The sequence below is a fragment of the Purpureocillium lilacinum genome (genome assembly GCF_023168085.1).
Source record: "Purpureocillium lilacinum CBS 284.36 DNA, scaffold_2, whole genome shotgun sequence".
NCBI classification, from domain to species: Eukaryota; Fungi; Ascomycota; class Sordariomycetes; order Hypocreales; family Ophiocordycipitaceae; genus Purpureocillium; species Purpureocillium lilacinum.
The window spans coordinates 5,407,994-5,422,753 of NW_027072112.1; the positions used below are offsets into that span (position 1 = coordinate 5,407,994).

At 59.5% G+C, this 14,760-nt stretch overlaps 7 protein-coding genes across 7 annotated transcripts; 4 read left to right on the top strand and 3 right to left on the bottom strand.

Moving 5' to 3' along the window:
- Positions 1-1,382: 1,382 nt before the first annotated feature.
- PLICBS_003398 (uncharacterized protein) lies at positions 1,383-2,325 on the top strand (the record flags this gene model as incomplete). Its single annotated transcript, XM_018323144.2, has 2 exons — positions 1,383-1,479; positions 1,601-2,325. The coding sequence occupies 2 exons, from the start codon at positions 1,383-1,385 to the stop codon at positions 2,323-2,325; spliced, it is 822 nt and encodes a 273-aa protein (XP_018178374.1).
- Positions 2,326-2,494: 169 nt separating this feature from the next.
- On the bottom strand, positions 2,495-4,099 carry PLICBS_003399 (uncharacterized protein; the record flags this gene model as incomplete). The annotated part of the gene is made up of 4 exons (XM_018323145.1): positions 2,495-3,082; positions 3,130-3,849; positions 3,906-3,962; positions 4,013-4,099. 4 exons carry the CDS (start codon positions 4,097-4,099, stop codon positions 2,495-2,497), a joined length of 1,452 nt encoding a protein of 483 aa, XP_018178375.1.
- A 1,453-nt stretch (positions 4,100-5,552) lies between these two features.
- PLICBS_003400 (uncharacterized protein) lies at positions 5,553-6,471 on the top strand (the record flags this gene model as incomplete). Its single annotated transcript, XM_065600215.1, has 4 exons — positions 5,553-5,961; positions 6,015-6,067; positions 6,122-6,375; positions 6,423-6,471. The coding sequence occupies 4 exons, from the start codon at positions 5,553-5,555 to the stop codon at positions 6,469-6,471; spliced, it is 765 nt and encodes a 254-aa protein (XP_065456287.1).
- Positions 6,472-6,869: 398 nt separating this feature from the next.
- PLICBS_003401 (uncharacterized protein) lies at positions 6,870-7,782 on the top strand (the record flags this gene model as incomplete). Its single annotated transcript, XM_065600216.1, has 3 exons — positions 6,870-6,905; positions 6,972-7,320; positions 7,385-7,782. The coding sequence occupies 3 exons, from the start codon at positions 6,870-6,872 to the stop codon at positions 7,780-7,782; spliced, it is 783 nt and encodes a 260-aa protein (XP_065456288.1).
- Positions 7,783-8,276: 494 nt separating this feature from the next.
- PLICBS_003402 (uncharacterized protein) lies at positions 8,277-9,231 on the bottom strand (the record flags this gene model as incomplete). The annotated part of the gene is made up of 3 exons (XM_018323146.1): positions 8,277-8,714; positions 8,801-8,946; positions 9,006-9,231. The coding sequence occupies 3 exons, from the start codon at positions 9,229-9,231 to the stop codon at positions 8,277-8,279; spliced, it is 810 nt and encodes a 269-aa protein (XP_018178376.1).
- Positions 9,232-11,105: 1,874 nt separating this feature from the next.
- On the top strand, positions 11,106-11,728 carry PLICBS_003403 (uncharacterized protein; the record flags this gene model as incomplete). Its single annotated transcript, XM_018323147.1, has 2 exons — positions 11,106-11,261; positions 11,375-11,728. 2 exons carry the CDS (start codon positions 11,106-11,108, stop codon positions 11,726-11,728), a joined length of 510 nt encoding a protein of 169 aa, XP_018178377.1.
- A 1,253-nt stretch (positions 11,729-12,981) lies between these two features.
- Positions 12,982-14,022, bottom strand: PLICBS_003404 (transmembrane osmosensor; the record flags this gene model as incomplete). The annotated part of the gene is made up of 3 exons (XM_018323148.1): positions 12,982-13,497; positions 13,555-13,845; positions 13,930-14,022. 3 exons carry the CDS (start codon positions 14,020-14,022, stop codon positions 12,982-12,984), a joined length of 900 nt encoding a protein of 299 aa, XP_018178378.1.
- Positions 14,023-14,760: the final 738 nt, after the last annotated feature.

Genomic DNA, 14,760 nt, shown 5'->3' on the forward strand with positions numbered 1-14,760 from the left:
GAAAAAGGCTCGTTTTGAAGACTTCGTCCCAGCAACATCCACCCCTTGCCACATCAACCCAATTGCGACCCGCGCGATACCCACGAACTCGCCCATCATGTCTTGGCTCGGCGTCGCTCCCTTCAAGAAGTTCCCGGCTCCTTTCCGTGCGTGCAGTCCCGGACCGCGCGATGCGGCCCCTCCCCCACGAACCGACCCGACAGCGACCGAGATGGCTGACAATTGCAACAGTGAAGCCGATGGCCCCCTTCTTCGCTGCTGGTACGTAGCCCGCCGACGCGTCGACGAATAGACGAACCTGCGAATGGACACGGGGCAATTGCGCCGATGCCGACGTCGACACCCGCGCGTGTCTCTTTCCGAACGGCGGTTAACATGTAATCTGCAGGTCTGATCATCGCCTACGGCGCCAACTCTGCCCAGAACGCCATGATGGCCTGTACGCAGCGACCCTGAACCCATCATACGTCCGATGAGCAGAGATACTGACAATGTGACGCAGCCGACGAGTGGAAGAACGACCCTCGCAACCCCAACGCCAAGACTGCCGGCACCGGCGGCCACTAAGTCTCTGTACTGCGTGGCGGAGGATGAGGACGAACACGGCTTGGAATTCACCGGGGAGCGAGCATATTCGGCCGACCCGAACGACGCGTCGCCGAGAGGGAAACCGTCTGGGATGATATTGTACCATAGACTCGCATTCGGGGCTTAATAGACCTTGTGCAACGCAATGTTCATGCCATGGTGTAAAAGTCCTGTGATGCGATTTGCACGACGGCCGCGTCATATTTTATGTGGCGAGATGCGTGCCCTCGATGCCACTGTTCGGATGTCAACCCCGTCGGCCGTTGTTCGAGGACACTGGGCCGGTGTCCCGCCCGGCCTTTCCCACAACCCGTGTACACGCATCCGTTCATTATGCCCCTTCCGGCCATGCGATTGTCAATGGATTCTCAAGTTCCATACTGAACGGGCAACGAGAGCAGCGAACCGCTGTATTTCTTTCTTTGTAGTGAACATGAAATAATCCCTGGTGTTGCACTGTTGGCTCTGATAGCGGTGGAGCTTTCGGCCAGTCAGTCACACTCCGCCGCTGGCGTCCGGACGTCACCGAACCAATGCTCGCTGCTGACAATTCAAATTCAGTTCCGTCCCCGAAGCGCCACATCTTTTCCATAAGACAACTACGAAGTAACTTACACGCTGCACACATCGCTCAGCGCTGCGCTCGAAACTGTTTTTCATTTTCGTTCATATAGATACTCCGTCCTTTCTGTTTGATGCGATTTCTTGCGCGAGCGGTTCCCACGGCTAGACCTCTCCTCGCTTTCCCGCGCCCAGTGCTTGTGCCGCCGGCGGTTCGTTATCATCGTCGCAACATGACTGCGTCTACCGAGGCTGCGGCCCCGACCGCGCCGCAGCAGGCAGCAAAGACGAATGGGGGGAAGACGGAGATTAAGATACTTATGCTCCATGGTATGCCCCCTTGCTACCCATATTTCCAACATGGCTTGTCTATCGGGACACGACTCACCTCGCCGAAGCTCACTTCATCCTCACCCTTGAATATCGGCATCACTAACGCTCACACACCCAGGCTACACACAATCCGGGCCCCTCTTCCACGCCAAGACCCGCGCCCTCGAGAAACTCCTCATCAAGACCCTCGCCCCCTCGGCCCTTCTCCCCACCCTCATCTACCCCACGGGCCCGAACCGCCTGCTCCCCAGCGACATCCCCGGCTACCAACCGCCCTCCACCGGCGACGGTGAGGGAGGCGAAGCGCTGGCGCCGCCCGACGCGTGGGCGTGGTGGCGCAAGGACGACGCCACGGGCACGTACCGCTTCTTCGACGAGGGCATGGCCACCGTCGCCAGCGCCATCCGCGAGGCCGGCGGTGTGGATGCCATCTGCGGCTTCAGCCAGGGCGGCGCCGTAACGGGCGTCGTTGCCGCGGCCCTCGAGCCCGGGAGGAAGGCACCTGAGGGGCCCGAGGGGGATTGGGTGCGTGCGCTGCGCGAGGCCAACGGCGAGCGGGCGCTGCGTTTCGCGGTCTCGTACTCGGGCTTTTATGCCCCTGTGGAGCGGCTCGCGTTCTGTTACGAGCCCGAGATCAAGACACCCACGCTGCATTATATTGGTAGCCTGGACACCGTCGTTGACGAGAGCCGGAGTCAGGCGCTCGTTGACCGCTGCGTGGAACCCCTCGTCATTGTGCATCCCGGTGGTCACCACGTTCCCGTTTCTAAAGAATGGGCCATGCCACTCGCTGGCTTCATCAAGCAACACGCGTCGACCCCCCAGCCCAAGGCAGGGCTATGATGAACTCGAAAGACAAGTCAAGATATCATCACAAACAGCATAGACAGCCAGTAGACTTGGGACAAGCGCCGTCATAAATGTTACATGACGTCCTCAACCAGAGGACTGTTTAATCTGTACAACTACAGACCCCCACCATAATCGCAACACTGCCTTGTCTACCGCTCTTCTATTTTGCGCTCGTGGGCTGGATGCGCGCCATCATCTCCTCCTTGGTGATCAAGTGATCGATCCTCTCCAGCAGCCCCAGCAGGCTCTTCATGTTGTGGCTCCACTCATTCAGGACATCATCCGCATCTCTGGGCTTCGCGAAGCTGACGATGCGGGCCGGTCGGTCGATCTTGGCGTAGACCGTCTTGGAGGTGACGAGCTCGCTGATGTACTTCTCCGTCTCATCCTCGGCCAAGTCGAGAAGCTCCGTGAGACGCTTCATCTGGATGCGCGTGTAGTACTTGGCCACCACGCGGACGTTGTGCTCAATGACACGTTTCCGCAGGTCCTCCCACCGCTGGTGAGCCTTCTCATCGGCTGACTGCCCGGCTTGAGCATCAAAGACGTCGGTACTGCACAGGTGCGGCCCAAACTTCTTGGCAATCTCCGGCCATCGCATCAGCTCCGGAACGGTAAAGAGGCGAAGAAGCTCGGCGTCCAGGGGAATTTGAGAGTTGCGCGTGTCGCGGTGGATACGGTGAAGGAGGTCGTGCTGCTCGTTGTCGTACGGCGCCAGAATGGCAAAGTAGATGATGCGCTGGAGGACCTGTCGTGCGAGTCAGTAAAATCCTACACTATAGCAAGAGTACGTACGGGATGAAGCTTTGCGGGGTCTTCCTCTACAGCCTCCGTATCAAGGACCTGTCTGTAGTTCTTGCAGGCGTCCAGATACTTGTCGTCGTGCTTCGCGAGCGTGATTTGCTGCTCGTAGTACCGCAGCTTCAGGTCCGTAGTGTCGTCCTCCTTCTCCTCGGAGACCTCCTCTCCCCGAGCCTTCTTCTTTTCCAGCTCTTTCTGCTCCTTTTCCAACTGCTCCGGTGTCTTCTTGGGCTTGCGTGACAGGTATCGTGTGCTGATCTTGCGCGCCAGGATGCCCGCTTGCGTCCAGTCTCCGCTCTCAATGCACAGTGCAACCTGGGCGAGGATGAATTCCGTCTTCTCTCTTCGGTCCATGGAACCAAAGGTCTCGACTTGCAGCTCGCAGAGAATCTCTGTGGCAGCCTTGAGGTCACCCTGCTCCTTCTTGATGTCGGAGAGGATCTTGGTCACGCGGGCCCGCTCAACCTCGACAAAGATCTTGCCCTCGGTCACTGTCCGCAGCGTCTCGATCACCGAAAGCTTGGTCTTGAGATCGGGCGTCTCGTCGAGGAAGCCGACGACGGTCTGGACCATCTTGGTGATGGCTTGCTTGAGCTGGCTGTGCTTCTTGGAGAGGACCAGGGTCTGGTCGTTCATCAAACTCCAGTCTCCTGCGTTCTTGCATAGTGTGACGATGGCGACGAGGACTCGGGATGTGGAAGCGAGGTCGGAGGCCTGTGGCGAGGTCAGCGGCTCGTGTTGGGCTGCGCATTAGTCGTCTGTTATCGTACCTGGCGGGTCTGTTTCTCGAGGGCCACGAGCTTCTCGATCGCTCCTTGGAGGTTCGACTGGGTCTCGGTCAGCAATTAATCGCTACAACGCAATCAATGTTGCTAACCTGTGCCAACTGCTCGGCCTCGGGCAGCTGCTTGTCCACCTCCTTGGAGAAGTCCTTCTCCGGCTTCAGTGCTCCGTCAGACGACATGGTGGCGGTGCGGTCTCGGAGCCTGTGGAAAGCGGGAGGAGTTTAAAGAAAAGACACGGTCTAGTTGAAGAATCAGGGTTCGGAAGGCTGCTGCGTGGGAGCCAATGTGCAGCCGGGCAAGGCGTGGTGGTGCGAGGTCGAGTCGTGGAATGTGGTGGGTGTTGGAGGGCGAGGCTGACGATTGAAGCTCCTGCCTGCATCATGCACGCTGGGTGAGCTGCGTAGCAGTGAGCTGGAAGATTGTACACCCGAGGGCCGGGCTAAGTCAGGCACCGTTTCGTGTCCGGTGGAGACGATTGCTGTGGTCGCATCCATGTCACGTGATGCTTCCCTCCGTCTTAAACGGCCGCTTCTGCATACGAAGGATCCCCGCCAACACGCCGTCTCGTTGCGCTCGTTTACGGCAAACACCGCCGCCATGGAATCGGCGGCATCTTTCTGCTGATCATCAACTGCATGGCATCGTTACAGCACCAGTCCACACTGTAGTGCTTACATGTTAGCGCCTCGCGGCCTGGCAAGCAAGGCATGGGAGGATCATGGCTGCATCTCGTCGCGTGACGCTGCCGCTCATCACTGTCAGTTCGTCTCTCTGCGATTCATGCAGCTACAACGTGGCCATGCAATGAAAGCGCCGCTTCGGGGTCTGCCCGAGTCGCTCGAGGCTTGCTCCATGTGACGGCTGTGCTGTGAGCTGGCCATACAGGGCCAGGGCATGCCTTGCCATGAAGGCTTCGGCTTTCCCAAAGCTGCAGCGCCTGAGCAGTAGTGGCTGGCGGTTTTTGGGTCTCCGGGCGGTGACCAGGAGCAACTTTGGCGTGGGGCTTATGCCGTTCGCGCCCTCAAACGGACGCAATCCGCGCCCGTCACATCTCCAGCTCATGCACGTCAGTGGAACTGGCCGGCCGTCACGGACTCCCAGCAATGGCCGAGGGACGTCTGCGGGCGCCAACTTAATAGTCTACGCTATCGACAGAGCCCATCCTCGATAGGCTCGTTCATGTCTCGCTCCGGGCTGCATGCTCACCCTCGTCGATCTGCCACGCTTTCGAGGAACTCGCCCCCTTCCCACGCGCTCGGAAGCGTCGCCGGTCGTTCCAGATGCAACCTCGATGCATGGTTTCCACGCAGGGATGGCGTCGCGGCTGCAAGGTGCCAGTCTGCGACCTGCCTGCCGCCGGGTCTCTGCAACCTGTCACTCCGCGCAGGGCAGTGGGGTAGCGACTGACAGCAAGCATCCCGATCCTAGTCCCAGTGTTCATGCCGAGGTGCTCACTGTGAAGAGCCTGCCCACGCCGGTGATTCTATATGATAAGGATGCCCTGTGTCCGTAGGCTGTGATCAGAATGTTCTCTTGTGCTTGCAACATATCTGTACACGGAGCCCGTACGTCTTCCAAGGTTTCATGACTGTCAACAAGGCCACGGCAAATGGGAAATTCCGCTATTCCCTCATGGCGTCTATCGAGCCCAAGTTCTCAAAGCTGCTGGGGTCGCTGAATTTGTCGGATGGGCCGTTGACGACACCAGACGCAGAGTCCTGCCTTGCCCACCTACGGCTCCTACATGCCTTTGAGAAGCTAAAGAGCAGGGTTGGGCTCAAGGATGGGCTCTGGGACATTTGGGATAACCGCGCCTCGTCAGCAAACAACTCGCTAGACGTACTCGTCAAACTCCGCGAGAAGCGATGGGCTGTTTACATCGCCCGTGCCGTCGATCGCTACGAAGCCTGGTGGAAGAGCTTCCCCTCGGCCATGCTGCTGCAGTCGGACATGCTACAAGGTAGCGACACGCCAGACAAGTACTTCAATTTCTTGCACTCAAAGCCAATGCTGTGGAAGGAGGAGAACCTACCGCCTTTGGGTATGTTTGCCCTTTGTCCAATGTTGAGCACAAGGCCAACCTCACACAATTAGACGTGCTCATGGTATGGCACGCGCACATGTTGAGCCCACGAACATACCTCGAGGTATGGCTTGAGAATCCACCTCGTATCAAGCTTCACGCTTACAATAACCTCTAGGACTGTCTGCGATATGGCCACGGGCCACTGTGGGCAGCCGGCATGCCGTGGTCATTGGTGAACGCAGCGCTCCAGAGCAAGTCTGGCTTCTCCGTCAGCGCAGACTGCGAGGAGTCTTGGGAGGAGCGCACAGAAAGGGACTGGGAAAACATCCTAGACCCCCTGGAAAAGGAGATGCAATGCCCGTCATGCGGGGTGGTGCTGCGCATCCCCTGGACCACATGTGGACTTCCGCAAGAGTATGATGGCGACAAGTAGGTGTGTCTATGCGCTACAAGCAGGGCGCCAGCTGACCATGGAGGACAGGCGACCAGGGCTATCTGGAGAGGGATATGGTGATGGGCAACTAAGAGCGACTTGCAAGAGGTGTCGTTTCGAACTTACGGACGATGGGCTCTCGATTCACAGGCTCCATGAGGATGTCAGTGGTCTTGTGTCTGATGGCATCTCACTTCCCGGCACAGTTTTGCACATCGATACAGGATTACCATGCTTTGCTTCAGAGTCCGTGGATGATCGCTTTTTTGTGGCCAGGACGGCTAAGCAAGGCGCCTTCAACGACGTTCTTAACATGAAGCAACTCAAATCACAGACGAGCCAGACGCCTTCTGTGCCCGGGATGCGGCGACAACTTGAAGAACTGTTCGCTACAAAAGTCAGTGTGGGGAGCATACGATACGCCAGGGCTTGGATCGCAAGATATCAGCAAACCCGCAGCTTTGCATCGTCGGATCTCGTCGGGTCCGCGATGCGGCTGGGTGTGTTCCATCAAAAGATGCAGCAGGTGAGACGAACCCTACAAGCCATGCACCGTGCCATTTGCTGATTTTGACGCAACAAAACTGCCTAGACCGACTGGGTAAACAATCAACACAGTAAAGAGATCCTAGACAGACTTCTGAAGAAGTACGGGCGCTTCCTGGACGTCGTGGCGGATAACCCAGGCCGCCTCGTGGTGCCTACCCTGGACGTCGACTTGGCCTGGCACACGCACATGCTGAGTCCAAAGACATACGCCGCGGCCAGCATTAGGAAGACAGGGACTCTACTAGACCATCCCGACAAGATAGACGAGGACAAGCTGAGCATGGCGTTTGCGTGGACGTGCAAGATATACGCTGAGAAGTATGGGCAGTCGTACTCCGACTGCGCCTGTTGGTACTGCGAAAGCGTTCGCGCGATGAGCGGCGAACTGCCGAGTAAGCGCACCTCCCCAGAGCAATGCTCAACATACGCTCATTTACTGATGCTATATTCAAGTAGACACCAAAGACCTTCCCTGGTCACCAACAGCACAAGCTGCGCACATCTCCGCCCACCCCTCAGTCCGCGCGCTCGAAACCGCATCGCAGCGCGAGCGCACCCGCGTCCTGCGACAAGAACACCAAACACAGCTGCTAGAAGCGCACGCTCAGATACTTCGGGACGCACGTAGCAGCCGACCGCGTACCCGGGACGTGCCGAGCGGTGGCGCGACGGTCCGGGGAGCCGACAGGGTGGATGTCTGGGGTCGCGAGGTGCAGGTCGAGGGGCCGGCGGCGAGTGTGCTGGCTGTAACGACGACCGCGGCCATGTATGCTGTGCCTCCTGGAGTGGGAGAGTGGCCGGACGGGGAGGACGCGGGTGCTGTTGGGGACGATGGGTCCTTGTCGACGGGATAAGTGGATGTGAGGGTGCTGATGCCATCGGCGTGGCCCTCGCCTTGATAGCTCAGTCTGGATATACTTAATCTAGCCACGCAGACATGCCACTTGCGAAAGACTCTTAACCTCCCACCGTATATTGAGTCGATAATCCTGTATTGTAGGTTTAGATGCCCCTATAAGAGATGCTGTGTAGGGTCATATGATACAGGGTCTAGATACCAAATCGTCAAATCGTACAAGACCTCCATGCTTTCTAACAGGGCTCCTTTGTGTACGCCCATAGCCCGTACTCCAAGCAGCCAGATGAAGGGATCGATATGTGAAGAGCAAACGCTAAAAAGTGTGTTCTTTGCGCGTCCCGACTCACCGCCCATCCACCCCCTTCTGAACCAAGCTTCGCCCGTGACGAGCAGTATTCACAGCCAATGCTCCATGATGCCGTCCGTTCTATGCAACAAGAGTTTCCGTCCGCTAGGTGCCGGGCACCCACGGTTCTTTTGATTCCGTACTTACAGGCCGATACCGATGGTCCGGTGATCGATTTCATGTACATTCTCCTCGTCGTCGCCGCCGACGACGCCGCCGCCGCCACTGCCGAGTTCGACGTCGGCAATGTCCTTTTCGGGAATGCCGCCGACGGTGATGTCGGCATGGTCCGAGGCGTCGGTGAAGATCCAAATCTCGCCGCCGTTGCTGGCGGCGCGTAGCCGGCCGTACTTTTCCTTGAACTCCTCGGCGTCGACGGTGAATGTCTGCACCGTGACGGCCGAGTCGACCGAGTTGTTCCGGCTGACGTCCTGATGCGGCGTCGCATCTTCCTTGTCTCGCTTGGCCTTTTTCCGGCGGCGGTGTAATAGGTACGCCGTCAGACATATGCCGTAGAGGACAAGGAGGCAGACCACGGGGATGATGATGGGGGCAGCCCAGTGTAAGTGATGGCCGCCTGTCTTGAGTCGATCTTTGTCAGACGGTGCACAACTGGCAGCCAGACGGCGCGGGGCAGCGTGACTGGGGGAAAGGGGGGGTCACGAACATTTCTTTTGGGCTCTTCTTTGGGCACCCAGGGAGGGGAGATGGTCCAGTTCGCATGAGCGTGCTGGCCGTTGCTGAGCCATAGGGCGTACAGCCCGCCCTCCAGGTGATCCGGCGTCCACACGCATTGCGCGGTGTCCATAGACTCTATCCCCCCACTCTACCGGTGAGTTCGACAGTTCGCTCGGGGGAGGCGGGTTACACACCAGTCAAGTTTGTGACCAGCTCATAGACGATGACGCCGTCCTCTGGGTACGTGACCTTGAAGAGGCTGAGCTGGGAGCCGCCCTTGTCGACGGTCTGATTCCAGCGTAGGGTAAAGGGGTCGCCGTTGGATATGCTGTCGTTCCACTCGTCATTTAGGAACCGCAGGCCGTGGCCGCCCATGCCGCCCGCCGCCGCCGCCGCGTCCGCGGGGCCGCGAGCCGCCATCTTGGGCCACGAGCAGCGGAGGGGAAGAGAGATCCCGCAAGGGGATGGGGAGCCGCCTTTGGTGTGTGACGTTTCGCCCGCCTATTGCCCGAATGAGAAACCATCAGGGGCCTGCTAAACTGGCCGGCTCAAACAGCCCTTCCACACAAAGGGGAAGCGCGGGCCCCCCGAGCATTATATGGACGAGAGCTGGTTGGGGGGGCAAGGCGAAAGCTGCCATGGTTGGGGTGGCTGACGAGTGTGTGTGGATGCCAAGGTCTCACTAGGCAAGGGAGGGTGGCCGTGTCATTTAGTCATTGCATGCTTGGAGGAGCCGGAGTAGCGCTCAGAGGTCCGGGGCAGGTGGTTGAGCGGGCTCCCCAATCTCACCTCGCCTGCCGTATAGCCCTTGGCTTAGCCCCAATCCGGTCACGATGGCTTCATCTTGCGACGACGCCGACCCGGGCGGGGGGTCCCTGCGTGGGCTGTCAGGAGGCTGGCATGTTGGGTTACATGCCTGGTTGCTTTTGGTCAAGTGACGATGGCGGCCATGGGCAGAGACACGGTCTACGGGCAGTGCGGCTGACGGCCTCGGCCACGACGGCCAACAGCAGCAGGATTCAGAGGGTGGTGGAGAGCTTCCTGAAGCGGCTGAGAGCTGCCTTGACGGCTTGGATGGCGAGTGAGTGAGGTAGATCGGGATGCATATCGATCAGCGACAGACCCGGCAGAGCGGGAAACATGGGCAATCCCAAGTGTCTCCATCCGCACATGTTCATCCGCTCCTAAACCGCATGGCAGGGCCGATGTGTAGCAGATTTTTCTGGAGAAGGGCTAAGGCGGCAGCCATCGATCGGGGCCCCCCCGAGCCCCAGAACGAGCTAGGGAGGGCGGGCAACGGCAACGGGCTGGGGGAGCGAGAGGCGAAAGGCGGAGAGGAGGAGCGGACGCGGATGCGGCGGAGGAACAGCGTGATGCCTGGCATGCAGTCGCAGCATTCCAGCCTGGATAAGCTCGGTCCCAGGGTGAGACAGGCAAGGCGAGGTGGCGAGGAAACAGCGGCAACAACACGAGAGTGGATGAGGCGATGGAGCCGATGCATCCTTGCCTGGGGGCATTGCGCAAGCGTGACGAACGTTGAAGAAGTCGACGGGCCCCGGAGTCGTTGCCGATCTGTGTATATCGGGCGGAGCAAGGTGGAGTTTGACGTCCGGCTCACCTCGGTGAGAGGGATAGATGGAGTGCCGTCCCACCTAGGACTCGCTGGCCGCTGTGACTGGCTGGCGGTGCCTGGGGGTGCCTGTGGCGCCGCCCGCCCGCGCCGACGGCCACTGGAGCTGGAGCTGAACCTGGAAGCTGCCCGCGCGCCGCGCCCACGCGAACGAACCACGAACACCCCCCAGACCGACCCCACACTCCAACAACAAACAACTATCGTGAGTTTTGCTCTGCCCGCCGCCGCCGCCGCCGCCGCTCGCCCACAACGAGACACTCGGACGTCCCTGCATTCTTGCGCCAGCCCCCGCGCACCCTGCGGCCTCACGACAATCTCACGATAATTCCTCGTCGCCCTCGCACGGCAACCCACCTTCCTCTTGACGCCGTCCGACGAGACGACGAGTCGAGACGACGCGGAATTGAATTGCCGGGCTCACGATACCCCTTCGCTCGCTCCCCGCCACGACGACTCACGATACCCCCAAGGCCCCCGCGGCGCTGACGATCCACACGGGCACACGCCGGGACTCACGATCCCCCCCCAACACCCAACACCGAGGACTCACGATCCCCCCTTTCCTCCGGAAGCAGTCGCCGCCGACTCACGATACCACCACTCACCGGCAGCGACTCACGATCCTGCCCCTGCGACCACCCGCCACTGGCTGCCGCCCACGATGGCTGCAGCATTTACCTCGTCCTCCAGCGCCTCCTATGCGGACTGCGTCAGCTCGCTCCGCACCTCCCTTCAGTTCCTCGAGTCCTCCGTCCAGACTCTCGACGATGGCGTCTCCGACTTTCCTCGCCTCATAAATGTGCTCAAGTCCGTACGGGTATGCATAATCCTCTATCACCTCTATTTCCCAACCCCCTTCCTCCCCACATATGTTTGTATTTCAAGAGACGCAATGTCTATACATTTACTGACATCCGTCTTCTATCGCAGCACTACGAGCTCATCCCCCAACCCACACTTGCCGCTGCCGAGGCTTCCTTAAGAGACGAGATCGGCCCCTACGTCGCGCTGCTCCTCTCCCGTGCCGACTCGCAGATTGAGCGGCAAGATCGGCGCATCGAGACGCTCAAGGCCCGCGCTGAGCTGCAACAGGGCCGCCTCTCCCGGCCCGACGCCCCCACACCTGCGAAGGACCGCGCCAAAGGCAAGAGGCTCAGCGGCGAGGACAAGCTCCGCGCCAGGGCCGTGAAGCAGAGAAAGGAAGCGTTGCGCTACGGCGTCGAGAGACTCGAGCTCGAGGTGCTGCAGAAGGAGAGGGAGCTAAGGAAACGACTCGACGGATGAGGTGTTACGCCGGAAACATGACTCTTCTTGGCTCTACAGCTACAGTACCAACCGCCAACTGAGAGATGAACCGGTTCTTTCCACGAGCTAGGCTAAGCAGCCGCCGCCGCAGGCCTCCGAAACAGGAGCCTAAGCGCAGAGCTCGAGGCGCCCGAAGCCCCGACGCCGCCGGACTGCCGATGCTCGGCCGCCCTTGCCCTGAGCTGAGTGCTCGCGGCTGGCAGAGCGCCGTGCCGCGCTGGTATGCAAGGTCCGCAAATTGGGCTGATCGCCGCTCAGGCCGGCCACGCACGCGCTTGTCCAGCCATCCATCCCTCCCACGCTTCCCCAACGAAGCCCAGCCTCCCCCCGGTGCGCCCTTGTGGAGGGTCTCACATGCCTTGGGGCCGATGGGCCGGGCGAATGGGGTCCCCATGTGCAGGCAGCCGAGTAGCCCGAGCCTCGCGGCTGGCCAGCACGTCGACCTCGATATGGAAATAGATAGAACAATGACGTTTGCCTTGGGAGACACAGTGTCTTGGCCATGCCTACCATAATTCCTCGATGTAGATGTCATGCGATTTCACTGCGCAGCTGCGAACGTCACATGGAGGCGAGCTTCCTCGACTCGCGGTCATGTCATTTCAGTCCATCTTCATTTCTGGCATCAACTATGTACCGCCGCAGGACTCGTGGAGGGTCCCTCCGTCGCCAACCATTCCATGTAGCGCCCGAAGCCGATCCTCCTCCCGCGTTGTTCGCCAGTCTCTCTTCTCTTGTAGACCGACACTGTCAAACATTTGTCCATCCGTGCCATTTTGTGGCCGGCAATATCGTCCAATCCTTCTCAATGCTGGGGGTTCAAAGCCCTCGTCTCTCGCATGGTTGTAGGCGGAGGCCTTGTGTGTGTGTGGACAGAAAACAAACATTGGCAATGTAGAGAAACAATCGGGAACCCCTCTAGTGAGTGAGGTTGGCCCCGCGAAGAAGCGAAAGGATGCGCGAACAAGAAAAAATAACACAAGGCGTATGCCGGCATCGATGGCCGGTCGTGGCGGTAGTCTCGTCCCAATGTACTCCATCCAATACATGTCCCAAAACCCGATTCGCGCAGAACAGGATATGATTTCCCGGAGTCGTGACTCTAAGGCGTTAAAAGAGGCGAGAAGAAAGAACAATGTCGGCGAGTCGAAGGTGTGGTGGAACCAAGTGGCTCCCCGGTGGTTGACTCGTGACGCAGAAGCGCACCCAGCGCGGTATCTCTATGTCGTATCTCATAACAGGATGAGGTAGTTGCTGGGCGCAATTCCGGTCTCGCCGCTTTCTTTCCGCGCCTGCCACCACCGTCCGCTGACGTCCGAGACCTCGAGGATCTCGTGCTTCGAGAATGAGATCTCGTTGGCGTCGTCGGGGTTGGCTTCGTAGCTGTAGATTGCCTTTGCTCTGTAGGGGTACTCCGTCGGGGGAACGACTTCGGCATCGGGCTTGGTCGTCGGCTGCGACTGAGGCAAGCTCGTGTTGCCGAAGGCGGATGGAATGGCGGAGGTGCGCCCGCCGTTCGCCTGGGAGGCGCCGCCAACGGGCGACGGGTTCTCGAATCCGTTCAGCTGCGCCGAGGTGTACATTTGGGGCGGCTGGACGGAGTTGGAGGTTTCGGGGCGGCCGGTGCCACCGTAGCCGTTCATGGCCTGGCCGTGGCTGGTACTAGACTCCTTGGCAAGAGCAAAGGAGTCGAGGAATGCGCGTGGTGTTGATGATGGCGTCGAGCCAAAGTAGAAGATCCAGACGATCTACAAGTCGTGGTTAACAACGGCGGACCGTCCGAGTCCCTGGAGATTGACACATACCACCACCATGGACAGAAGGATGAAGCCTGCGGCAGCAGCCTCCCTGGCGCCGCTCTTGGAGTAGACGAGCGAATTGACGGAGGATGTGACCAGAACCATACCGCCGGAAAGATAACCAGTCACGGCGACATGGTAGGTGTGAACAGCGTCGCTCGCGACAACGACAAAGACTCCGATGATGAGGAATAGACTGTAAACGACGGCCCACCAGGCAAAAGTGGGAAACTTGTCGTCGGGGGTGGCTTGTATTTGCGAAACGATGCAGGAGATGAAGGTGATGAACCACGCAAGCTGCGATTGACGGGGTTAGCCAGTTACTACAGCAGGATTGCATCGCAGCCATGCACACGACGCTCAAGGTCGACTTTGACGTACGAGAGAGATGGAGATGGTGGCCAGGGCAAAGGGGTCGCCGAGGATGTTGCCCAGCTGGACGCCCTTGCGACCGTAGGACCGCGAATGTTCCATTTTCCTGAGGGACGGGGAGCGCAGTGAGCCGTAGGGGGGCATAAGGAAGATGGTTTCGATGTCTTAGGCGTCGCCGACGCGGGGGATGAGCGTTGATGGACGGCGCGAGGCAGGCGGGGAGACGGCGCCAATCGGTGCCGTTGTCGTCGGCGGTTGGAGAGACAATTTCCGTTGGTGGTGGTCGATCGCCTTGGCCAAGGTTCCAGCCACGTAGATTTCGACGAGTTTGATCCGGCGCAGCCGAATATGAAGGCGGATTGAAAAAGAAAGGCGGCGAAAAAGAGTGACAGCGCCGGCGGGTTTGGCGAGGATCGAACCGTCGAAAGGTGGTGTTGCGCGGCTGCGAGAGGTGCCCGGGCGGAGGAGAGAAATGGAGCCGGAGGGAAAGGAAGGAGAGCAGGAGGAGAGGACGAAAAACCAGAGATGGAGAAAGCCGGTCGGGACAGGAGACGAGCGTTGAGTTGGTGCCAAAGTAGCGCGTGTGTGGCTGCGGGATGCCAGTGGGTGTCGGCGGGGGTGCGCTGGGTGGGCGGGCGGCGTATGTCTTTTTTTGGCGCTGGTGCAGCACTGGGTAAGCACTGTGGGCGACTTGGGAACCGCCTAAAAGGTGATGTACCTTGCGAGTGGCGGCAGCCGGCGGAGCCTGGATAGAGGGAGACGGAGAGATGGAGCGCGGCGAGCCAACCAGACGGCGAAGAGGTAGCGTTTGTTACTGTCAGGGAGCCAAACGTACAAGCA